This window comes from Perca flavescens, chromosome 2 (genome assembly GCF_004354835.1).
Source record: "Perca flavescens isolate YP-PL-M2 chromosome 2, PFLA_1.0, whole genome shotgun sequence".
Lineage (NCBI taxonomy): Eukaryota > Metazoa > Chordata > Actinopteri > Perciformes > Percidae > Perca > Perca flavescens.
Genome location: NC_041332.1, coordinates 35,566,599 through 35,593,264, shown reverse-complemented (window position 1 = coordinate 35,593,264; position 26,666 = coordinate 35,566,599). Strand labels below are relative to the sequence as shown.

General features: G+C 40.1%; 2 protein-coding genes across 7 annotated transcripts; one reads left to right on the top strand and one right to left on the bottom strand.

Annotated features, from left to right (window-relative positions):
• Positions 1-1,796: 1,796 nt before the first annotated feature.
• Positions 1,797-8,250, bottom strand: LOC114567938 (group XIIB secretory phospholipase A2-like protein). Of its 2 annotated transcripts, none has more exons than XM_028597228.1 (5): positions 7,991-8,250; positions 5,928-6,193; positions 4,666-4,754; positions 3,533-3,698; positions 1,797-2,230 (listed from the first exon to the last, which is right to left on the bottom strand). In XM_028597228.1, exons 2-5 carry the CDS (start codon positions 6,190-6,192, stop codon positions 2,112-2,114), a joined length of 639 nt encoding a protein of 212 aa, XP_028453029.1. In that variant the 5' UTR covers position 6,193; positions 7,991-8,250; the 3' UTR covers positions 1,797-2,111. The 2 variants fall into 2 exon arrangements, with proteins under 2 accessions (XP_028453029.1, XP_028453021.1); XM_028597220.1 differs by having other exon boundaries at positions 8,123-8,250.
• Positions 8,052-26,201, top strand: LOC114567913 (mucin-17). 5 transcript variants are annotated; one of them, XM_028597181.1, is made up of 11 exons: positions 8,052-8,071; positions 8,163-8,779; positions 8,883-8,964; positions 9,888-10,247; positions 14,930-15,043; positions 15,233-15,347; positions 15,474-15,583; positions 15,679-15,845; positions 19,983-21,766; positions 21,856-21,954; positions 25,691-26,201. In XM_028597181.1, exons 2-10 carry the CDS (start codon positions 8,694-8,696, stop codon positions 21,936-21,938), a joined length of 2,901 nt encoding a protein of 966 aa, XP_028452982.1. In that variant the 5' UTR covers positions 8,052-8,071; positions 8,163-8,693; the 3' UTR covers positions 21,939-21,954; positions 25,691-26,201. The 5 variants fall into 5 exon arrangements, with proteins under 5 accessions (XP_028452982.1, XP_028453000.1, XP_028453009.1 ...); XM_028597199.1 differs by lacking the exon at positions 8,052-8,071 and adding an exon at positions 22,073-22,103 and having other exon boundaries at positions 8,109-8,779; XM_028597190.1 differs by lacking the exon at positions 8,052-8,071 and having other exon boundaries at positions 8,110-8,319; positions 8,646-8,779.
• Positions 26,202-26,666: the final 465 nt, after the last annotated feature.

The following is a 26,666-nucleotide window of genomic DNA, read 5'->3' as shown; positions in this document are numbered from 1 at the left end:
GACGTACACATACATCCAAACAGTGAATGACATACACATACATCCAAAAACATCCAAACATACATGGGATTAATAACACCAACAGACATACATGAGACATTACCACAAATGACATAAACTCCAAAATAAGGAAACAGATAAAACATATATAACAACAGTACATGACATGAACATACACACAGACAAAGTCTTGGAGATGTATATCCCTGAAATAAATATTGCACTGGGTTTAATGTAGCCAGTTTGGGATACGATTAAAAGAATAAACTCTAAAGCGTCAGTTTGAAGGCAGAAGCTGATATTCACTGTGCAAGACATGTAAATTGACAAATGTTCATATTAACATGTATATGCCTGTTTATGGTGAAAATAAGTGATTTATTTCAAGATAGCATATTCGCCCCATAGGGTTACACTGTAGAGTCATCTGACGTTGGTATCCAATATGGCATCCATGATTTGAGTTGGCCACACTCTCTATATAAAGGGCGCTAGCTGCCGTCATTCGAGCGACTCGCTCGTATGTATTCTGAATGATTCTGAATGTCAGATTCTACGCGTACGAGAATACTTGGATTAGTTGGTGGTAGTAATTAGACATGAATGAGCACATATTTGTGAAAGAACAAAGGGGTTTTTGCTAAGAATCAACAAAAAATATTACAAAATGTATCTTTAAATAATAGCAATGGTGTTAGGACAAGGCAGATTTAAATGTTTTTTAAAGTTTTTAAAGGTACTCACACATACAGTACATGTAGCAAAATTCATTCTCTGCATTTAACCCATCCCTCAAGGGAGCAGTGGGCAGCCGTTTACAGCGCCCGGGGACCAACTCCAGATCTGAGCCAGTGCCTTGATTAAGGGCACTGACTGGAGAGCCTAATCTACATAACCCACGCACACACGGGGAGAACATGCCAACTCCACACAGAACCCAGAACCTTCTTGTAGTGAGCACAGTGCTATCCACTGGCCCACCATGCCACCACCACTGTGTACTGTCCATTGCGAGTACAACAATGTTGTAGGACCAATGCTAAATTGGTAGAGTATACTTTTTAATTTGGACCAGGTCAACACTGTAAACATTAGCATGTTAACACTGAGCTGAAACTAGAGCTTATATCTTATAATTACAGTCTATGGCTTAGGCAAACAAAGAACAGCTAAAAACAAGCTAAGTCTGACAAAATGGAGCTTACAGATGTGGATGGAGCCACATTTGACAAGGAATCTGAAAACATTCATAATAAACCCCTTAGCGTCAATGCAGCCTTTCCTTTTTTCACCATTTTTGTTCCCCGTTTAGAGCATTAGTTAAGATTTGGACCCTGTACATAAAATGTATATAATATTATTTGAATACCTCATTAGCTGTTCAATTCACCTGACAATCAATAGCTGCAGTTACTACAACAGTAATTTATCAGAATGTTGAATGTAAACTCCCCCCAAATTCTCAGAATAAACAGTGAGGACATGACCAACGTGTCCACTGTTGGTAATAATAGCATAGTGTTCTCTCCATTTATTATTCATTCCAACTTTCTTTTGTAGGATAAATAATATTATTTTTTAAATACTCTTAAGTTGATTGGCTAATGCAATGTACTGATCCGAGGACTTCTGGGTAATGAATGCTGTCAGTAGTATACCATGAAATGAAACAATCACATTCACGTATGTGTCAATAACATTTATTTATACAGTAGACTATCCTAAGTAGGACATGATAACACACCCAAAGTATGAAGCACAAGAGGCTATCTATGGGTTGTAAAGTGGAGTTCACACCACAGATATTTGTTACTTTTCCAAAATCATATGCCTTTGCCAACAGTATTGGTGCTAATACCAACACTACAGATAGCAGTGATGCACCTCTACAATCAAACAAATACAGTTTGGGCTTGCAGCTCAAGTCAACTTTCAACAACATCTACATTTTGCTGCAAAGTAAAAATAATGACTTTGAACAAAACCAGAACAATAACTTCCAAATAAATTACTAAAGTAGTCACAAGTCTTTGCAACACCATGACTCACATCTTCTGATGTGTTGCTGTAGTTGATACTGTTATAAATAGGAGAGTGGTTCGCGCTTGAATCTAAAGTTCATCTTTCTCCTCTCCCTGACAGAAGCATGCTGCTCTCTGGCCGTTCATGTAGGGTCTGCAGCCCAGAGTCCACACTGTGTTGAACAAGGTGTCTGCTACCGTTTCACATGCTGAGGAGAGAAAGGGACAAAAACAGGAACGGCAGTCAGTACGGAGCAGTAGTTCAAGTCCAAGTTCAAAACAACTTTAGTTTTTAACAGTCTACAGACCCAAAATAACATGTACACATACATGAACTGTGTGGATAGGATATGGACGTTGTTGATCAATAATTTCTTTGGCTTTTTGGACCACATGCTTTTCCCAAATAAAACACAATTCTCACTGCTGAACTCCAATTATTTTGGAGCAGACCTTCACGATGTTGTTCAGAGTACGCACAAAAGAAGGTACTGTTCGACATTTTCTGAGATTTACTCAGCATACAGTTCATTTCATAGTACATTGGATTATCAGTAGGCCTACTTGACAGGTTCTAAGCGCTTGAGCATTGTAATAATTTGTATAGGGATCTCAAGAATTATTTTTTAATTTAAATATTAAGCGATTTGTTTCGGGACGTTTGGATCTCTTCAAAAGGGTTTTATACATTACGTTAAGGGCGCATTTATAACAATTAAAACATGATGGAGATGTAGGCTTCTGAAAGGTCCCCAGACCAGCAGTGAACTTTTCCAAGACCACATGTTTTTTTTAATTTCAAGCAGGGCATTTTAGAGATTACTGATAAGTATCACAAGTGGTCATCATTTTCAGCTGTCACATAGTGGGATTATGTAAGTCTTGCCCATAGTCGCAGTTGTTGAATTGTTAAAGGTGAAGTTGAGAGAGAATGGTGCTGAAAAATGGAGATCAGCTCAGTGACCCTGCCCTGGATAGAATAGAAAAGAATCAATGTTTATTGCCATTTGCAGGGTTCCTACATTGGAATTTTTGTGTGATGCTCTTATGCCAGGATCAGACTACGCGATTTTTTTGTCTTTCACGACAGTCATATGTCAGACTAGAAAGCCATATTGCCAAAACGTCTTGCTGTCTCTTCGACAGAAGAGTGGCAACACTACAAGTATGACACCGACCACCCCCAGACTGAGTCCGCTCTACAAAAATATAAAAAGAAATAAAAACTACAATAAAAATATTAAGCTATATAAATATAAATAAAATATAAAGTAGAAGAACAATATAAAGACAAAACAGCCGTAGATAAATAAAGTTGTGATTGCCAAAGTGCACCGGAAACAATAACTACTTATGAATATAGATATTATTGCACCTGAGATTTTTCAGATTGTTATTGCACATAGAACACATTGTTATGATATTGTACTTGAGACATACAGTACATTGTATAAAGACTACTTGTGAATATATACATGCACCTTGAAATAAAGGTTAAAAACATTACTAACCTTCAACTTTTGACACAAAGCCAAGGCTCTTCTTGAGGTCAGAGCAGATGCTGTGGAGGCACCAGCGGAACTTGGAGTCGCAGCGGTACTTGTTGGAGCCACACGTGTCGTAACACATATCCAGCTGATTGCAACACTTGGTCATGGCAGGGATGCCCATGTCCATCTGGTACACAACAGAGGGGATTCATGTGTTAGTATGCAAGTGTGGGGGGGTTACAGGTGGTTATTTTGACTGTACACTAAAAACTGATTCCATTATTCAGTCAAATGTAGACTTCTATGAATATTTAGGGACTGTATGAAAATTATTAGGGGCAGGGGGTTAAAATATTATTTGCTTTTTCCCCCCTAGTTTTATTTTTTTTTTCACCTTTGTCCTGCGAGATTTACTTTAAAAACTTTTTTTTTAAAGAATAATATATTTAAAAAATTGTTTTGGTGTTTGTCCCATGGTCCATAAAGCTAAAGTTTTGACACAATGCAGAGACACAACAGTCAGCTCTTTGCACTGTCTTTTGCATCTTTTATTTTTTTCACTTCACAATTAACCAGTAGCTGGTAGAATCATACTGTCAGTCTTAAGAAACATTAGACATGAATCTTAGATCTTTAAGGAGCTGGCCATTATTTAACTAGCCAACTAAAATATAATGCTAGTTCAGCACAACCCATTTTGTTCTGCTAATTGGTGAAGCAAAAATAGTACAATGGCAAGAACCTCTGTGCCTCTGTTCACTTATTGTGAGTGGTAATAACTGTTCATTTAGTAGCTCTTAGTTCAAAAATAGACAGAAGCTTGAATGTTCAATAAACATTTGTGTTTTTAATTGTGTAAAAAGCATTGTTCTGTTAACATGATAAGCTTGCAAGTGGGGCTAAGTTGAGATATAGAGCAGAGGGTGTTGCAATTTCTTAAGTCAAAGGGAGGGTCCAAAGGAAATATTTATAACTCTGGGTGGGGTCTTGCTATTTAAAAAGTAGAACATAAGTTTTGTCCCTTTTCCCAACCCAGATAATTTTTGTACAGTCCCTTAAGAATGTAGATTAATTTATTTTATACCCGCATCAACTAAATTTCCAAGTTTGATCAATCCACATAAATTTGCCCTGAATGGACAGAAAAAGCATACCCCGTCTGGAATAGGAAGACCAAAGAAGTAGGAGGTACATCCATCAGGTTCTGGCATCTGATAGCCAGGACGAGGAAGAGGAGCTTTACCTGAGAGGAGAAGCAAAGCAAAATATCAGATGTACGTCACATCGGGCCAGTGCTGGCTGGTTTGATAACCATGTGGGTTCAAAAGTAGATCCCTGCCTGCACATAGAGAAACAAAGGTTACTTATTTGGTTCATATCTTTTCACAATTATTATATTATTAGTTATTAGACACATTCACCACCACATGAAACCTATCCTATAAAGCTGGGGTCACAGTCCACTTCCAGGCCCTCTTCCAAATGATAACAAAGATGATAAGAAGTTTATTTTATCAAGGGTTAAATATCAGAGCGATCGTTGCATTTTTGTTCCACACAGGAAATGTCCAGTATAACCACTTAGTTTATGATGTAATATGAATGTATTATACTGTGAGTAACCATACTTAATGCTTATTTATTAAAGAGCAACACAGGAGCATTCATGCAGAGATAGATTGTGCATTGCGTACACTGTTAATAAACTGTCCTGGGAAATGATTTCATTAATATTCTATTGGTATTTTAATAGTAATAATGATGTTAAATGTTTGGATGAATCAAAGTACAAGTAGTTTATAATGTGAATTTAAACAAATTTTAGAAATCTAATTTAAATGAGAATTTGCTTCATTTCTACATCTTAATTATTGCATATAAAAGACAGAATTTACAAAAATCACTATTCCAATGCAAGATTTGACTTTCTCCACAGTGCAAAACAAATGTTAACAGATGAGAGTCTAACCTAAAGTGTGTTCTTATTGTGAAAAACCTGTCAATTAAAAGTCTTTGATTGGGTTTGACCCTTTTATGTTCTGTACTGTATATGTATTTTTTTAGTTAGAAGAGGCAAAATACTTTTATAAATTTGACAATTTTGATTCCAAAAAGAAGGAAGTATTTTGCATTCTCCCCAAGAACTGTGTCGTTAATGGGGTGAAAATCCAAAAATCAACTGGAGCATAAGACACCCACCCCTAGTCTAACCCTAACCCTTTCCACTGCTATCAATGCTAAAGGGAAACTGTAATACATTTCCTCCTTTCAATTAAGATGAAATTGTAACATATTTTGAAAAAAAAAAAATAATGATCCAAAATTAAAATACCATTGACTGGCTGATCAATATCATTATTATTCTAACCTTAAACGATACTGCGTTAATGCTTACTCATCCATTTAAGTGACTTACCATATCGACAGCGGTATTGGCACACTCCATCACGTCCACCCATGAACTCTAGCATTGAGTCAAAGTATCCGCTGACTGACTCAAAGCCGCCTCGCAGGGAGTTCATTCCCCACTCTGCATTCTCGTCCTCGGCCTGCGAGCCATCGGCGGCCTGGCCCGGTGCTGGTGGTGTTGCAGTTGGGTCCTCAGTCTCTTCACTGACGGCACCGTGGATGAACAGGCCCAGCAGGAGCAGGAGGGGAGCAATAAGGGCCCAACGGGTCATTCTGTAGCTCAGACAGTTCCACACGAACAGTTAGAGTTCAGAAACTGAGGGAACACATTCACGGTGGCAATACTGAAACTGTGTGCGTGACCTGAACTTTGAACCAGAGAAAGGGATGGCCTCATATGTGGAAGAACAAAGTCCAGCCTCTATCTCCTCTTTTTTTTTAGATATCTGAGCTTTTATCACTCTTGCTGATTAAAGAGAGGCAGAGTGTACTTGTTCACCATTCAGTCAAGTGGATTCAATTACATTTTAATCACATTCATTTAAGAGTTAATCTTTCTTGACATTAACATAGAGTAGCAAATGGGATAGAGTGGATTTTCTGTAAAATCAGAGAGCATCACCTCTGTGCCCTGCTTCATGGTTTCTCAAGTCAGTTAAATTCATGTGCAAATTGTCTGTCATTATACAAAATTAATGAAAACACCTAATTATACATCACACATCTGGTAGCACTTGCTACTGAAACCTCCAAACTAGCTCATAACAGTTTTTTCATGGTGTTTGGCCAATATGATACAATGATTTTGTAAGGAGAACTGAGGAGAACTAAGTCTAAATACTCTAAGTGTGCGCGTGTGTGTGTGTGTGTGCGCGTGCATGCGTGTGTGTGTATGTGTGTGTTTGGGTGTGTGTGTTTCCAAAAGCAGGTTTCTGACATTTTTGTTTTTTGTTTTCTTATCATAATATTATCAAAATATGGATTCTCTGAGGTTATCTGGTGCATGCTTGAAAGTGTAGGCTTTTCACTGATTTGAACATTTTCTGTAACTATACATCAATTCTAAAGTATTTGAATGTGAGACTTTGTTGTGACTGTTGTGTCATCAGACCACAGCTTATTATTAGTTTATCATGGGAAGTGTGTACCCAAATGTCGAGGTTTTTTTAATTTTTAATTTTAATTTTTTTATCAAAGGGCAACGGAAATGAGGATAATTCTAATGTGACAAGACAGACCTCCAGATAAGGCTTTTTAGTAAACTGGGCACTTTTGTGGGCTAAATTTCAGAATTTCAAAGGGAGACACAATGGCAAATAGTTTACAAAACGACACTCGTCACAACAACCATTGATTTTCACAAAGAACACGTAAATACTATTCAAGTTGGGAAATACAATAATAAACAGGAAGTTATCACTTATCACATAGGTGGAGAGTCAAAGACAAGAAAGAGTCAAAGTCTTCAAAAACAAAAGGCACTGATAAAATAACATTTAACATACCCATCACAGTTATAGTAATTGAGATATAAGACAATGTATTCCTAGTTTCTTAGCGTTTAATGTTGAATTAATACACTTTGAAAGAAACTTAATATATAATTTAAAGTCATTATTGAAGCCTGTAAAATTTGGGCAAGACGTTTTTTTTTTTTTTGGTCAATAGATTCAAACACTGGAATGTTAACTATTATAAGAGATAATCAAGTCCTTCCATCAACCAAACCCAGAGCTGCATCACAAAAGAAGTGTGAAAAAAGTCCATAACATTTTGTCATGAAAATCAGCAACATGGTATGTTCTTGTAATAAAGTAATTTTTCTTTAACTTTAGGAAGAATAATGGAGATAAAAAAATATGGAGAAAGTGACGTTAGCCTACTGCTTTATCAAACCTGTAAGAGCCACCCCAACCTTTACACATCATGTACAGTACGTCACCAAATATACTAGACAATACAAAACTTTACCGCTAGATGGCCCTAGGTGTCAGGGTCTGAGACCACAGACATAATATTTGATAATATCCATAATATAGAGTAGACGCCGCATCGACCGCTACTGCCTACTTTTATGTATGTCAATGCCTACTGGCGCCGCTGACGAGCCGTAGGGCCGCCATCTTGGACCGGTCACCCGCTCCATTCAGTGTAAGTGTTTGGCAGGTGCAGTGAGTTGTCAGCGCATTTAAATAATCATACCGAACTGATTTTCCCTCTATGTCTATGGTCTTCACTACAGCAGTCTTTGGTCTTCACTACCCTCTGTCTATATTTGGTAGAGTCGCGTGACTTTTGTCTCTTCAGAGAAGGATCTTTGGTCTCTTCTATGCTCTTCACCCCCCTCTGTCTATATTTGGTAGAGTCCAGTGACGTTTGTCTCAAACACGGAAGAAGAGGTGAGCGATTGAGTGAGCTCGTTGTATTCATATGTCAATGGTTGTATTATACATCCATGCTTAGACCGACCTGATAGTGAATTAACTGGACCGCAACTCACACTAGCATATGTTTTGGCACTTGATCCCTGAACAGAAAAATAGGTTAGGATAGGTACTACCTAGCTAGGGAAGACCAAAAAGCAGCTGTGGTTTATTGATAGTTTTATGGGCGCGAGACAGCGTTTGTTATCACGAGCGTCCCCTTTGCCAGGTGGCTGTTTGAAACTTGTTTTCTGTTTCTTCTGACTGGGTGGTCACAACCTCGGCTATGGGTGCCCTGCTAGTCTTTCTACGTTAAAACACAACTAACTCATGACGAGACAAACAGAAGAATGGCTTTCGCAAATCTGTTCACGAGACTGTCTGCTGTCGAAGAAGGTGTGAAGAGCCCCGCCGGTCAACCCGCCTTTACACTCCGGTAACGTTATTTAACGATAGTTAGCCGTTAGCCTTGATGTGATCGAGTGAGCAGTTCGTTTTAATGGCCTTCATCTGCAATACAAACTCCCTTTGTTCTACAGGAACGAGGAGACTGAGACTGGTAAAAGAGGCAATGCCAAGAAGAGGAAAGCCCACGATGAGCTGACTGGCTCTTATAAAAAGGTAAGATGAACTTGAACCATGTTATTACGTCGTGAAGTTTGCATCACATATGGTCTCGCTAGCTGAAGCTCATCTTCTCCACCTTTTTCTCGGTGTTTACTTTGATTACATTTGGAAACCTTGAGTGGCCAGGTATTTCATTTAAATTCTTATACTCGGCAGATTCTTAGCAAAATGCGAAGAACCATAAACACCAGAATCAGAAGAACTGATCTTTGTTTTTGTCGTGGTAACAATAGTGATGTCAGTTAGATTTGGTTTGGTCAGAGCTATGGAATTTTAAAAGAAGGGTAGCTCATTCTGTCAGGCAGTAAATATCCATCAGGATGGCCTACTCCATCTGTAAATGTAAGTAAAAGAAGGGTAGCTCCATAGATTTATATATAATATATTTGTTTTGTATCTATGTAGCTCATTCTGTCAGGTAGGAACTATCTATCAGAATGGCCTACTCCCTCTGTAATCGTGGTTAAATCATCCATCTTTGCTCACTACATCTTAGCCTGTCTTACCCTCAGGTGTGCATAAACTAAAGGTTGTGAACTTATTTTATCGGTTTTGGCCTTGAAAAGTATGTAATTAGGGCTAATCGTATTGGTGGAAAACATTCATATTGTGTATCCCTATTAGTAACACCTCCCAGTATAACACAAGGCAATGCAATTCAACAGCCCCACAAACTATAGCCTTCAATGGTTTAATAAGTTGCTCTTTTATTGCGTGAATTTTATATTAGACAGCATTGGTTTTATTTGTCTACTTGTATCTCAGTGGAAATCAAAATTCAATTGTATAGGGTTTGTGCTGTTTGTCTAGCGCAGGATGTATTTGTATTGTGGACTTGCCAGACTTGAAAAGATTGGGATAAATCTTTCAATATTAACAGTCCTTGACATTGATTTATATGCATTTTCTTTTCACAGAAGCAAAGTTACCAAGCCCATAAAGCCAGAAGGTATAATGCTGCATCCTTTAAAGACGATGACTCCAAGGCCAGACACTACCATATGCATAACACTGATAACGGACATTCAAGTGTTGGCTTCATCAAAGAAGTGATGCATAACCACGGTTACAATAACATGTGTCACAAAGGTCAGAATTACAAAATTAAAAATATCCATAACGTGAACAAGCAACAGCAGAAGAAGAATCCAGATGGGCAGAAAAATCTGTACCAACAGAAGGATAGATGGAGACCTGCCAATAGAGATGGAAACCATCAGACTAGACCTGCTTGGAGAAAACATGGAGGAGACAGTAAAAATAAAAATGACAAGCAGGTAAGCAAGAAACTTGTCTGTGTCCGTCAGGATAGAAATGATCCATCATCAGTCTGTAGTAGAGCCCGACTGATATATCGGCGGGCGATATTCGGCATTTATAATGGCCAATTTAAAAAAAAAATTTTTTTTATATATATATATATATATATATATATATATATATGACAGAGCTATAATCATTCTATCACCCCTTTAATATTCAATTATCAGAATCATTTGTCATTATAAATGGTTCTGATGAATGAATAAAAAAAAAACCTATATATATACACACACACACACACACACACACACACACACACACACAGACAGGTTGGGCTGAAAATTGCCCGAATGCTATTTTATTAGGCCCTTAACTACCATGTGAATATGGCTCTATTTGGAACAAGAGCTTTTCTTCCAAATATGGTATGCTCATGTATATTTAGAATGAGCTGCACGCTGATTGGTTTGAGCAAACCACATAGAAACACATTGGAGACTCGACAGCAGGTCTCATATTTCAGACACTGCAAAGTTATACATTGTTTGTCGGGCTATTTCGTTATTAAATTCACTTCTGAGACTTTTTTTTTAAGCAAGAAATCAACTATAAAGCTCAAATATGGGCCGTTTTACAAAAATTGATGGCTAATTGCAAATTTGGTAAGACTGTGTGTCGGAGTTCAGCAGCCGGTGCTGCCTGTGTTGCTGCCTCACCGCCCGGCCTGCCTTCCTTCACAGACCCCGGCCTGCTGTGAGGTGGATGGTGCTCCGTCACGACTGGCAGCCCACAGCACTCCATACCCGCGCAAAGTCACTGTTTTTTCGGTTAATGGACTACCAAACGCCGCTGCTCTGACAGAGCTCCAGGGCCTGTAACTCCCCTCTTCCTGCTAGCTAAATGGCCGGTGTGTGTGTGTGAGAGCGCGGTCAGCGAGCTTGTTACACCAGCAATCTCTTACCACAGGTTTCAGTTACTCTTGGCTGGCTGCCAGCTGCCGGCATAACTAGAGTAGCTATATTTACAGTTTGAATTTCGTCACACCACTTAAACAACATCTACCTAAAGGTCTTATAAAGCTAACAACGGTGTCGGATTTCAAGTTAATGAATTTTTGTGAACATTAGGGGTTTCGTTAGCTGCGACTGTCCCTTCAATCCTAGCTATTTGTAGCTACAAATCACGGATGGTTAGCTTTATTTTCGGAGTAATTCGAGTATATTTGCAGCGAGGCAGCAACACAGGCAGCACCGGCCGCTGAACTCCTTGAGATCTGCGCAACCTATTCAACAGTGTTGGTCAAATTACTTTAAAAAAGTAATTAGTTACAGTTACAAATTACTTCTCCCAAAAAGTAATTCAGTTAGTAACTCAGTTACCACATTGTAAAAGTAATTAGTTACTCAGCAAAGTAACGGACGTTATTTTTTATGTTCTATAACGCTATTACTTTCTATAGCATCTTCAAATATGTTTATATTAACTGATTGAAGAATAAAACCACTATATACAGTATTTTAGAACATTTGGTATTTAGGATAGCTCTGAATGACTCAGACTCCACAGTGGACAGGGGTAGCATGTTTTCAACAACATACCTTGCAATCATTGTGTTCAGCTCGGCCTTGGTCACCTGTTGCTGACCCGAAAAATCGAGCGTTGCTTGTTTTAACAGAGTGGCTCCGTCTCCTTCGCTGGAGCTCACGCTAACTGCATTCGCGTTTGGGGTTGGGTTAGCAGCAGCAACAAGTGTTGTGTTAGCATGTGTTGATGTGAGGCGCTTCATAAGATTGGAGTTGCTTGAGGCAGACGTGGATAAAGTCTTTTTTCCTGGGCATAGCCTGCATGTTACATAAACATTCTTGCCTTTTAATTTCACTGAGGGAGAAGAAGTGCCGGTACTTCCAGTTCAAGAACGCTACCTTAGAATTTCTCTGGCTCGTCGCTATTGTCGCTGTCTTGTGTTTAGTGGTAGTCAGAGCATGCAGTGAGACATCGTGAGCAGGGCATCCGCCCACCCAGCCAATCATCATCGCATTTGCAACGGTGTCATCACACACACACAACCTCGTTGAGATTTGCCCGTTTTCAGAGGCAGTTTCAAATAGTGAGATTTGCAGAGGAAAGAGGTGTCAATGGGATTTAGAGGTTCTATGTATGTCCTAGTTACCCACCAAACTGTCATTATTCAACTATGACAAGATAAAATCGGTTTTGCATTCTATCACCCCTTTAAAAAATTTAAATAAAAACGGACGAAACTCCCTTCAACCATGTTCTGAGTGTTGGTGTTGCATAGTTTGTCCACCAGAGGGCGCACTACAACCTCCCTGTTGGCGACACTCTTTGATTTTTGTTGTTGTTATTGTCTAACTTTAAGTTTCATATCTTAAGTTTGTATTTTTATACGTTTTTTTTATCAGAACATTAATATATTTTTATGTTCTGTTGTGACAATAAAACAAACAAGTTTTACTTTTAAACTGCATTATCATATTATTTTTGTGAGGACTCAAATAACTACAAGTAAATAATGTTAGGGAAATCTGTTTGTGTTTTGTTACGCATTTCAGGATTTTCACGTAGCTCGGTCGTGGCTTGGTAGCATTTCCTGGTTCTCCTTCTCCATAAACAACATGAAATCATGGAGAGGGTTAACTTCTCCTGCTCCCGATTTCCCACCGTCGTCAGAAAGAACAAGGGAGACACTTTGGTTCTCTCAGTAGGACAGTGTGTAAGCTCTAACCTGTTACCATGGGAGCCCAAATATAAACGGACATGCCACACAGCTGACACGCTCGTGCGACACATACAGTGTGTAACTGCCCTTAAAGGTCCCATGACATGGTGCTCTTTGGATGCTTTTATATAGACCTCAGTGGTCCCCTAATACTGTATCTGTTAGTGGTCCCCTAATACTGTATCTGTTAGTGGTCCCCTAATACTGTATCTGAAGTCTCTTTTATATAGACCTTAGTGGTCCCCTAATACTGTATCTGAAGTCTCTTTTATATAGGTCTTAGTGGTCCCCTAATACTGTATCTGAAGTCTCTTTTATATAGACCTTAGTGGTCCCCTAATACTGTATCTGAAGTCTCTTTTATATAGGCCCTAGTGGTCCCCTAAAACTGTATCTGAAGTCTCTTTTATATAGACCTTAGTGGTCCCCTAATACTGTATCTGAAGTCTCTTTTATATAGACCTTAGTGGTCCCCTAATACTGTATCTGAAGTCTCTTTTATATAGGCCTTAGTGGTCCCCTAATACTGTATCTGAAGTGGAAGGGTGGGGGTGGCAAGGTGGAGGGTGGGGGTGTGGCCTTGACCAACTGTCACTTTGCTCATTTGAAAGCCATGATGTCTCTCTCTCATGGGTGGGCCAAATTCTCTGGGCTGGCAAAGCAGAGAAAGGAGAGGTAACCTTGCTCCTTATGACCTCATAAGGAGAAGATTCCAGATCGGTCCATCTGAGCTTTCATTTTCTCAAAGGCAGAGCAGGATACCCAGGGCTCGGTTTACACCTATCACCATTTCTAGCCACTGGGGGACCATAGGACACCGTTTTGACATTAAGTAAGGTAGAACAAATGGCCTTATGATTCAAAAGCCTCTAGGCAGACAAAGTCCCATTAACCTAAAAACACAACAGAGATAAGTGGCCCAATACTAGTTTGAAAATAACACCCTCAAACTATTTGAAGTGAACAAATCTTTTTGTCTCCTCAAGTCTGTTTAATTTCATTTCATATTGCATCAGAAACAGTAACTGTAAAGTAGAATTATTCTTATTGTTGTCCAGTGAAAGCTACAGGCATGTCTCAAAGATAACCAGATATTTAAAGTTCTAGCCATGTTCTCCCATCTAGTGGTGAAATTGTATATGACAACCAACTGAATATTACTTTGTAGCCCTTCCTCCTACGGGGTCCGAACCCGAAGTTAGCTCTCTCCATCGTTTCCACGCAGCTGTTCTAGCCACTCCAATATTAACTTTGGACTTGTTGCTTTGCCTGTCACGTTGTCGTTTTATTTCTCTTTTTCGCTTCCCTGGCGAGTAATCTCCCCCTGGCATTCGTCACGGTGCCAATAGGTGTAAGAGGGTGAAATGTGGAGGTATGTCCCTCTTTGGCTGATGTATTTTAAAGATGGCGGCTGTCATTCGAGCGACTCGCTCCTATATATTCTGAATGATTCTGAATGGCAGATTCTACACTTACGAGACTACTTTGATTAGTTGGTGGAAGTAATTACACATGAATGAGCACATATTTGTGAAAGAACAAAGTTTTTTTTTGCTAAGAATCAACTCAAAACATTACACAATGTAGGTTTAAGGGAAATATAAATTAACAAAAGATGTGTGTACTGAGGGCAGTCCACCATAGCAACATCAGATGTGAGGACACCCTTACAAATCCACCAAATGTAAGTAATTAAGTAACTGCCCCTAACAAAAGCTCAGAATGCCACTACAGTTCCGGGAGCAAACAAATGGGGTGGGGGTTGATGGTCCCAGTGGATATGACACATGCCTTTGGTGTGGGAGATCTGGGATCGATTCCCACTTTTAAGTTGCTTTGGTTGTCCAAAGTGTCAGTTAAATGAAATGTAATGTAATGTAAAATGCTTCCTTGAAAATGTATTAATCATATTAATCAAAATGTGAATCTTATTGTTATACTCCTTTTTCCTCTTAGGAAGTCCAAGTGAAACGTCCAAGGTTCATGACACAGGAGTTCAGGGACCAGCATGCTGTGTTGGTGGATGGGCGGTTAGTTTGTCGACATTTCCTTTATGGAAGGTGCATCAAGGCAGGTTATGTTTACTATGTATATAAATGTATAATATTTGTAAAAAGTGATACTATACCAAAATTGATATGTCAAAGTGACTTGTAGTATAGAAAAAAAAAACCCATCTGATTATTCTGGCCTGTTATTGAGTGTTATAACTCCCACTTTAATGTCCTAGCGTTGCGTTCTTCCCTTTACTGCACACAGGCTGACGACTGCCAACTGGAGCATATTCAGGGTTACAACGATCTCATCAAAGAAGTGTGCAAATTCTACATCCAAGGCCTCTGCACAAAACGGGAGAGCTGCCCATACATGCACCATATCCTTTGGTTGAACAGCAATCATTTCTCTGTCATAAACTCATTGCAGTGATTGGTATTGTACTGCAATTTGTCAGTAACTGTAGGCTGTAGAACATCTAATATTTCCTTTACTAAAGCGGCACAGTCCTTTCCTTGCAAGTTCTTCCACAGAAATGGAAAATGTTCTCAAGGAGCAGATTGCAAGTTTTCCCATGAGCCACTAAATGACGTCACTAACCCACTGTTGAATGAGGTGTGTATGTAAAAGTCGGCTCATGAAAATGTTGTTAAAATGTTTTGTATACATTGCTTTGTGCTGAAGAAATGTACATCTTCTTCTTACCGCAGACATTAAAACGGGATAATGAGCTCTATGAACAACAAAAACAACAACAACAACAACAACAACTTGCACAAAAAGCTGAACAGGAGTCGTCGGCACAGCCAGACAACACAAATGAGTCAGAAATTATAGAAGCAAATGGGACCCCTGACACACTCCTACAACCAATCAGGTATGCATGTGACTTAAACTCATCACTGTGATTTTGTTAATCCATCAGTGTAATGATATGAGTCAGTGTTGTAGTCAAGACCACCTAAACCGAGACATTCCATGTGTCATCACCATGTGGGTCAAGACCAAACAACTGAAACATACAGTATACACACAACTAGCAAATATGTATAGCTAATATTAGCTAAATCACTTTGGGTGAGGGGTGAAGAGATTTCTGGAGAGTTTTGGTACAGAGGCAGATTGATAACTTTAGCTAGTTTACCTTTCTTTATGCTTCCTTACTTAGTGCATAAAACATTTTAGGTTGTCCCAGCCGTGTCTGTTAGTGTTACATTGCAGAATTTACACACTGCTGTGTGTTTTCTTTTAGATTTAGATTTTGCAAATAAACTCTTAAAAAGTTATTACCGACAATTTTGGCTGACATTTCCCAGACAGCCAGAGCTTCTTCTCTTGTGATATACAGTATCGCACAAAAGTGAGTACACCCCTCACAGTTTAGTAAATATTTTATTGTATCTTTTGATGGGACAACACTGAAGAAATGACACTTTGCTACAATGTAAAGTATTAAGTGTACAGCTTGTATAACAGTGTAAATGTGCTGTCCCCTCAAAATAACTCAACACACAGCCATTAATGTCTAAACCGCTGGCAACAAAAGTTAGTACACCCCTATGTTGAATTCCCATAGAGGCAGGCAGATTCTTATTTTTAAAGGCCAGTTATTTCATGGATCCAGGATACTATGCATCCTGATAAAGTCCCCTTGGCCTTTGGAATTAAAATAGCCCCACATCATCACATACCGTTCACCATACCCCCCCATCATCACATAGCCTTCACCATACCTAGAGATTGGCATGGAGTACTTTCCATAAAATGATCTCTCAATGCAAATCAAACCAGCTATTAGGTTAACCGACATAAAACCATGCCAATCTCTAGGTATGGTGAAGGCTATGTGATGATGTGGGGCTATTTTAATTCCAAAGGCCAAGGGAACTTTATCAGGATGCATAGTATCCTGGCTCCATGAATAACTGGCCTTTAAAAATAAAAATCTGCCTGCCTCTATGGGAATTTAACATAGGAGTGTACTAACTTTTGTTGCCAGCGGTTTAGACATTAATGGCTGTGTGTTGAGTTATTTTGAGGGGACAGCACATTTACACTGTTATACAAGCTGTACACTTAATACTTTACATTGTAGCAAAGTGTCATTTCTTCAGTGTTGTCCCATTAAAAGATATAATGAAGTATTTACTAAAATGTGAGGGGTGTACTCACTTTTGTGAGATACTGTACATTCACTTTGGGAGTGTGCGTTAAGGGGGGTGGGGGGTTAGCAGAAACACATTTCTAAACTAGAAATGAGTCAAGTTATTGGTTGCATTTGAAGCAGGAAGTTTTACATCCAGTCACAGTAAGATGATAACACACAAATCAGACGATACAGGCAATTTTGTGATATCCCTGCAGTTGTTTAAAGGGGTGATAGAATGATTATATAGGGTATTTCACACTGTTCCTTAAGGTCTCCTAATAGGGTATTTAACATTGGTTGGGCTGAAAATGGCCCAGGTGCTATTTTTTTTGGCCCAGGCATCCCTGTGTAATGGCTCTATTGACAGCTTTTCTTCCAAATATGGTATGTTCATGAATATTTAGATGAGCTGCGCGCTGATTGGTTGAGGAGCCACTCAGACAATACATTGGAGACGATACAGCAGGTCTCATATTTCAGACACACACACACACACACACACACACACACTGCAGCCGTGCGCACACATATAAACACAGACACACACACACACACACACACTGACACACACACACCGCTGCACAGCGCACACACACAGTCTGTTACATGCCCAGACATGCCCAGGCGAGAGTTGCAGCAGCTAGCCGAGACAAAATCAGACCTGCCAACCTGTACGCAGATACGCTTTTTGACATCAAAATACGGTGATACGATGTCACTTTAGACTACACGAAAATCAGGTGACTGCTTTGAGTTCACTTGTTGACGCGCAGTAACCGTCTCAGTCTAACTCTTGATGGTAGTAGGCGGCTAAAACCTATGGCTAAAACAGCGTAGCAGCCAGGAGCATGCTGGAAAAAAAAACTAAAGAAGAGGAGTTTGACCAATCACAGCGTTAGGTTCCTTCCTCTAATGTCAAGCAGGGATATCGGCTACTGATAGTAAAACGAAAGCATCAGATGCAAGTGTTATTCCTCCCTCATTCCCTTTTAGTTTGGTTGGTTTCCCCCATATATCTACGGGTTTCCCCAAGGGAGGACGGTGCTTGCAAAGGTAAACTGATTTGATGTAGAAAGGTGAAATTAATTTACGTAGCCTACCTGTCAACTTTGGAGAAATATTATTTATATTATTATTAATAAAGCCTTGCATTTGGTAGACAAAGTCTTGGATTTCATTACAAAGGTCTTATATATGTTTTGCCTTTCCTAGGATTAAGTTCATACCGTAACAAAATTAACTGTTACTAATGTAGGCTAATTAAAAACTGAACGGAGCCCGTCACTGGACGCACCGGAAGACCAAGTAAACACGCCTCTCTGACCGGTACCGGAGGGGGGGGCGGTGTTAAACACTGCTGCAGGTGTTCATGCACGACTGTTGTTGGTGATTTCCAGAGGTGGAAGACTAACTCACATCATGTATTGCAGTAAAAGTAGAAAAAAACAGTGTTGTAGAGTTACAAATGACTTGTCAGTTACTAGTCCTGCATTCAACATCTTCCCTATGTAATAGTACAAGTATTATCAAAATATACTTAAAGTACCAAAAGTAAAAGTGGTCATTATGCAGTGTAATATATTTTATTGGATTATATTAATTGTATTTAATATAATTCATGTTTTATTTAATTCAAGTAGCCTACTTGAACATAATTATTTTCTAGGGTTTAAAATGTATACAGATTTGACATTTAATGTCATTTTTTTCAATGTGTGCCGCCGTGTTCATGAACCACAACTTCGACAATAAATCAGTAAGTTGCTACTCAAAAAAGTTTTTCAAGGTTGGCAGGTCTGCAAAATAAAAAAAGTTTCAACACTTTCATTACAACTAGTGTTGTTCTAACGTTACTCTTGCGACATAAAAAAACCTCCACCAAAGAATCACAACTCACCTCGTAGCTAGTAAGCGCGGGGAGAGGAGAGTGAACCCCTGCAAGCCTGTCCTCTGCGGCGCTGCGTTAGATCCACACCTCCCTCTCGTCCGATATACTCGTTCTAGACCCTTTTCTCTGGGCCAGTAGGCTATTCTGTTGTACAGTCTGGAACACTGCATTTACGGCCGTGGTTCATTTTCAATATCCTTGCAAAACCTCCAAACTTTCTTCTTTTCTAAAGTACACAGTGCAGCTTGTGTGTGTGATCCTGACAGAGCTCCAGCTCAGCAGGTCTGTGAAGGGGGAAGAGGATGATAGGGAAGGCAGCAAACCCGGCCAGCAGCCACCACCTGTCCCGGCAGATTGTGGAGCTCATAAAGTCCGACACCGTCTTACCAAATTTGCAATTAGCCATACATTTTCATAAAACAGCCCATATTTGAGCTTTACCTAGTTGATTTCTCGCATAAAAAAGTCTCAGAATTGAATTTTGTAATGGAATAGCAGAGATCTGCATGACCTAGATTTAGAAGACTTAACTGACCTCAGATCAGTTAGTGGCCTATGTAAATTTTGGGGCGTTACAAAGATAGAAGGTAGAGCCAAATGAGGAGGAATTGAGAAGTTGACGTAAACTTTTAGCGTTGTTCAGATTTGCCTGTTTTCAGAGGCAGTTTCAAATTGTGATATTTGCAGAGGAAAGAGGTGTCAATTTTGAGGTTCTATGTATGTCCTATTTACCCACCAAACTGTCGTTTTTCAACTATGACTGGGAAAAATCGGTTTGGCATTCTATTACCCCTTTAAAATAAAATCCAGAGTCCTTTTTATCCGAGACCGAGACAAGGCCGAGTAAATATGTGGTCGATTCCGAGATGAGATCGAGACCTTTTTAAAAAGTCCAAGACCAGTCTTGAGTACTACAACACTGATAGTAGTCATTAACATTCAGCTACTAGCGTGCTGATGCTGCTTTTATTTTTCAGGCCTAACTTCTACAACAGCACAAATGCTGAGAAGGAAACCTTGTTCTGTCAGACTGAAGAACTGGCTGACATTATGGAGGAAGCTGTCCCACCACATCCAACCGATGCCGCTCAACCTCACGACGTCCCCACATCAAGTAACCTCAGTCACGAGGAGCCAGTTTGTTATTCAGTTGCAGCAGTGCTCGGACCTCAACTATCCAAACCTTTTCCTACTTTCTTTACAACTCGAGGATGTCCAGAATCTTCCTCTGATTGCACTTCAGGCTCTGCAAACCAAAGTGATGTTCCCTACTCTGTAGATGCTGTTCTCAGGTCCTGTAAATCAGTGGGAAGTTCTACATTTGGCCACACACCTACCACTCCTACTGCACAAACTGTATCCTATACCCCACACACTGACTTTGAAGAGAGCACTGTTCCTCTGCTAAGCTCAGAAACCCCAAATGAGAGGGGCTTGTATTCGCTAAATACCAGAAATGAAGTGAACAAATCCCAGGAGAAAATATTCAAGAGCCTGTCATCCCATGACGTGCACACTGGCCTGTTTTCAAAGACCTGCCCTAGTCCTACTCTGGCCTCTAGGGATTACATGAAACAAGGTGGCAATATGCCAGAATCCCTGAAACTGGCCCAAAGAGCTGCTCATAAAGTCAAGTCGGAGTTGCCGCATTCTCCTGTTAACGTGGCAGACAAGGCTGCTTCCTCCGAAGACAAAGGAGATATGAAAGGAAGCATGCACCAGCCTACGGATATTACAAGCTCTCTAAATTGTAAAAGTGAACGTGTTCTTCCTTTTGGACGCACTAATTGCAAAAGGATTTTTTTAAGCCCCCCTAGTCAGACATCTACTTCAAAACACCCTACACAGTTGAGGCCACATCTCTCTGTTCTGACATCTGACACCGAAGCCTCAAAGCCCTTCTGTCCCTCCTCAAGTTTCACAGAGTTTAAAGGTGGAGCTGCTGTTCCTGTTGAACCTGTCACCTGTTTGACGAAGACAAGCGATTCTGCAAACTCTGCCAGTTGTTATTTTGCAGCAAAACAACCCACTGAGATCCACCTGCACTCCAAAAAGACACCATCTGGCCTCAAACCTGGCACACCGCGTCCTTCAGCCGAAATGACAGCAGAGCGTAGCAGCAAAATGGTCCATTGTGGTGATTTGGCAGTTGGATGTAAAAAGACCCTGAAAAGACCCTTTCATAGCCTTTTCGCATGCCCCATTACTGACACACTGCAGCCTCTTGACAGTTCTGGAACCAGTTTCTCTTGTCCTCAAGGCTTAATTCAATCTTCCCCTCCTGCTCCTCAGTCCGCAGATTGCAGAGGGAATTGTGTTGAAAGTGCGGTTGAACCAAACAAAGCCTCTGCCTTCCGCAGCCTTTTTACTGCTCCTCTCCCTTTCATTCGGCCTCGACCAAACTATTCAAAGACTTCCTCCTGTTCTCAACAGCCAGACCAGTCAGTTGATAATACATCTCATTCATCAAACTCCAAACAAAGGGCTGCTAATTCAGAGATACCTCTCCCACGCCAGGTTAGAAATGATGTCAAAGAAATCCCTCATGCCTCAAGATCCCCCAATTTCTCTACTAATCCTAAAATAGAAAATGAAGACAGTTCAACGGAGAACTTAAAGCTACCGACGAAGCAGCTGGTGTATACCGTCTGTAGCCTTGTGTCCGATTCTCACAGTGAGATGTCTACCAGTCCAACTCCTGCTAACAGTCCGTCTACGACCCATACTCATCAGCCGCTGCCCGACATCTCATCCCACAAAGGTAAGGGCATACCACGCACTGCTTGGTAAGACTAGTGTGAAATGCTGATTTGTACTGCTGAAATATGTCGTTAATTTCTCATGTTGTAGGATCTGCAGTAGCAGCCACTTCAAATTCAGTTCTGAAAACTCTCTTTCTGTGCCTGAGCCCATACCAACAGGATAAGCGATAGGACAGTGTCCCTCCGGGTATGTACCCTATTTATTCCTGTTGAAGAAATCTGTAAATAATAGCCGTAAAAACAAAATGTGGCCATCCTGGTGGAATTAAACAATACTCTCTCTTATTGTTTTTCTTGCTGTTTAGAAAGAGAAAAGAAGAACAAAAGCAGCACAGGGTGTGTTGTTGTGAAGCAATAGCGGAAGAGTAATAAAAAGGAATAGAATATCTTTATTTGTCATTGTAACAGATACAACAAAATTAAGTGCAGTCCTTGTCAAGTGCCAAACATCTATGAGGTAATATATGCCTAAATAAATACATTAATAAATAATGATATTACTGCATACATATTAATGCTAAAAACACATAGGAGACACACCCATAACGGCATCCACATTTACAAATTGCACATAGCCCTATTGTACGGAGCCCCGGAGGTGACCTGGAGGAAAGAAAAAAAAAACAAACATGTACTGGGGGTAAACACTAAACTCGAGATCTCGACTTTGAAACTCGAGATCTTGAGTTTCAAAGTCTAGATCTCGACTTTCAAAGTGATCCAGAGGCAGCGGGAGGCGGAGAGTTCCGTGGCCGGCGGCAGCGTCTCTTCCCCCGGGCAGGAACGTGGCTTCGCCTCGCTGCCTGGGCTTGTTTGTGCAATAGACTACAGACTCTGTACTACATTTAACAATTGAGGGAGCAGGGCTGGGCATCGTTCAAAATCTTTAAATCCGGTGCCAATTTCGATAACTCAGTTTTGATGCTGATTCCTTAACGATACTTTTTTCGATACCATATGTTTTAAAATCCATTTCAACATCAACAGAAATGCCTTAAACAAAAAAACCTTTCTTTTCCACCTTAATTGTGAATCAAAACGGTTATCTGGCAACACTGCTCACTCAGAGTAACATTAATAAAACTGGCTGTGCAACTAAACAAATGCCATTGTGTACAGGCTAATATTGAACTAACTAAAATGCAAAGGAATGTAAACAACAAAGACTTTTTAGTGCAAACTGCATAATAACACAAACATTTAACAATAAACTTGGTGACTGCCCTGTTGTCACCATTGAACTAATGGAGAACTAACTTAAATGCAATGGAATGTAATTGTCTTGTTGCTGAAAGGTGCTGTAGAAATAAAGTTGCCTTGGTTTACAACCTCAGCCTGTCAGTCGGTCATCAGGGCATAGAAACCACTGTTATGCCTGCTTGTGTCAGAGGAAGTGTAACGTCAACAAAACTGGTGTGTGTGTGTGTGTGTGTGTGTGTGTGTGTGTGTGTGTGTGTGTGTGTGTGTGTGTGTGTGTGTGTGTGTGTGTGTGTGTGTGTGTGTGTGTGTGTGTGTGTGTGTGTGTGTGTGTGTGTGTGTGTGTGTGTGTGTGTGTGTGTGTGTGTCGGAGCTCCGCTCTCTGTCAATATGCAGAGAGGACAGATAAGCTTGCGCTCAGACGACTTAGTTAAGGCTGCCTTAACTGCAAAGTGCTGCAGGAAACCCTGCCCTGCCTGACGGCAGTAGTTTGAACAGTGTGTGACCGGGGTCTGATGAGTCCTGTAGGATGGTTTTGGCCTTTTTGAGGCAGCGGGAGCTGTGAAGTTCTTCCAGAGAGGGGAGAGGCCAGCCAATGGTTTTCTGTCCTGCTTTTGTGACCCCCTGGAGCAGCCATAGAAGGACACCAGCAGTTTTTGTGGGATGTTGTTCCCCCTGAGAACTCTCAGGAAGTAGAGTCTCTGCTGGGCCTTCTTCACTAGCTCAGTGATGTGTGCGCCTCAGGTCAGGTCCTCCATGATGTTGACTCCCAGGAAGCGGAAGTCAGACCCTGTCTACACAGGTCTCGCCTATGAGCAGCGGCTGGATGTCCGTTTTCTTCCTCTTGAAGTCCACAATTAGCTCCTTTTTGTCTTTTGATGTGTTGAGGAGCAAGTTGTTAACTCTGCACCACACCACCAATCGCTCCACCTTGTCTCTGTAGTTGGACTCATCCCCCCTTGTGATGAGTCCCACTGCCATGGTGTCATCAGCGAATTTGACGAAAGTGTTGCTAGGCAGTGTGACCTGGGTAGACGAAAGAAGAAGCTCAAGGTAGGCATTTAACTGCAAGGACACAGCAACTTATTGTACCAATGAGACATGCATCCCCAAAGAGATCCCTAACCAATTTACAAGTTACTCAGAAATGCGGAAAAAAAACGCGTGCATGCTAGAAATAGGGCCGATGCCTATTTTTTACGCGACATGCAAGAGTGTTGGAAGCGTTTTCAGGCAAAATAGAATACGAAAAGATGTTTACATGTCATTTTGGCACAAATACATTTAATAAATGACATTTTGATGTTTGATGTCTCTAAGTTTTGACATAAATGCAGATACAACTGTAATTTAAAATAATTAATTGATTTTCAAATATTGCACCTGTCAATACAGAACAAGATATTCTGTAGCCTATTTTGCCGTCAATACTGCCGTCTTTGTCTTTGCTGTAATCAGATCAGTATATATTTATGTTTAATATGACTTATACTGCTGCTTGAGTGCAGTACATTTCCACAACATCCATGTGTCCAGACGAGGCTAGCCGCAGCAGTTCACTTTAAGAGGATAGTGATAACTGAGCAGAGTCTTCAAACCACTGCCAAGCAGCCAAGAAATATGGTGTCACAGAACGTAATGCAGGGTTTTCCCTGGCTTTGTGGAAGACTCAGAGGCGCTTATTTGGCGGGGGTTTCGGCATCCTTCCTCAGGAAAATGTTGAGTTTTTCAATAAAATAAATGCAATTTGCCCATACGTTTGGGTCTCTTTGTGGGACTTTCTCTTTGTAGGATTTGGCATCCTTTTGTAGTCCTGTGTAAGTGTGTGTCTCTTTTTGGTCATTTTTGATTTTGGGTCTCTGTTGGCATTTGGCGCTTTTTTTTGTTGTTGTTGTTTTGGGTCCCTTTTTGTGGTAGTTTGGCTTTTTATATCATTTTGGACTGTTATCACCATATCTGTGTCTAATACTTTGGAAAAGCTTGAGCAGATAATAAATAACACTCAAAGGTTCATGACAAGACTTGCTAAAGACGTTCATCTACAATCATTAGATCTTAGAAAAGTCTTTTATTGACATTAATTTGGCTTAGGTGCTGCCCAACATGGCTCAGGTGCTGCACCTAAACCTTATAATGGCAGGGAAAACCCTGTAATGTACGGAGAGGGCGAGCCCAAAAAGACGGTCTTAAAAACGGCAACAGCCAAAGAAAAGCGCCCCGCAGTCCCCAAACCGGCCGCTTCAGTGAGATTGACTGGAAGGTGTGTGAATATGTGATTTGAAAAAAATGAAATGAGGGAATGCCCAACACTCGAGCTGCCATTCAAGTGAAAGCCTTGGAAATCACCACAGAGTTTAAAGCCAGAATGATGGGGCGCAATGGACTGTTTGCGACGGAGGACAAGTTTAAAGGGTATTTATACATTATAAACTTAAATTAGTTTAATTTAAATGTTAAAAACAACAGACTTCCTTGCTGTTTCCAATGTGTTTTTGTTATTTTCAAATAAAAATATTGTCTTAATTAAAACAAGATTTGGTCCTCCATAAAGTCTTTTTTCCAAAAGATTGAATGAATCTTGAAAAGGAGGGGTTGTCCTATTATCGGGGGTCGTGTGTGTGGCTGGCTGGAATCAAAGCTGTGTTGTATCCTACCTTTTTTCTCGTTAGTGTGGCCTCTCATTATTTCGTGCCTCTTTCTCATATTTTCCTGTTATTGCTCCTCAGACTCAAGATTCACAGTCCACTGAGAAAAAAGTTGCACAGTCAACAGAGCCCCAGCCCTCTCTTCAGACTCCACAAATCTCCCTTGGATGCAACAGGTGAAGAAAACTTGGCACACATAACTTTCCATGCAAACCAGTGGTGCTCCTGATGCAGCATCACATGTGACCAAGACATCAGAGGAAGGATAGTGGGTAAATGGGGACTTTTTAAGACTTTAGACACCACTGTTTTCCACTTCGGACATTAAAGTTGGATTCAGTTTATGTTAAATCACACTAATAATCTTGATTAATCTTGCGAGTCATGTGAAAATCATGTTATGACGGCGCACACATTTAACCCTTGTTCTATATTTAAAATCTGCAGGCTTCTTTGTATTTTTATTTTTTGTGTGCAGATTTTACTACTTCTGCTTCCAAACATATTTTAAACACTGACCCGTGTGTCCTAGAAAATAAGAGTAAAACATTCTACAGCCGTGCTGCATAAATAAACTTCATGCAAAAATTGCCTTCTGAATTATTTTCTAATTTTTGTACCACAAATCAATGGCAAATTCTTGTACTCCTTTTTGTTTTAAATGTGCAATAATAGTAGTTTATTAAGAATTTTTCAGACATTTCATCTTTTGATTGAAAACAGAAATACAAATATGAACTGTAGGTCAGGATGTCTGCTGTTTTATTGAGCAGAGTGAAAAAGACTTACAACTTAAAATGTTTTCCTTTTGATGCCATCTATTGTAGAGAAGTTATGTCTTGGACAACAACAAATGAGTAGATTTCATCAACGCAACAAGCTGTAGATGTACAGTATATATATGGATGTTTGTGATATACACCGGATTATACATGATTTGAAAGATTCGTTGACCTGTTTGGCGTGAACATGTGAGACAAGAGTGAGGAGGCTGCAGGGTGACTGCAGAGGGTTATAGCATGAGCATTAGCATTGATCTTATTTAAGAAGTCAGTGT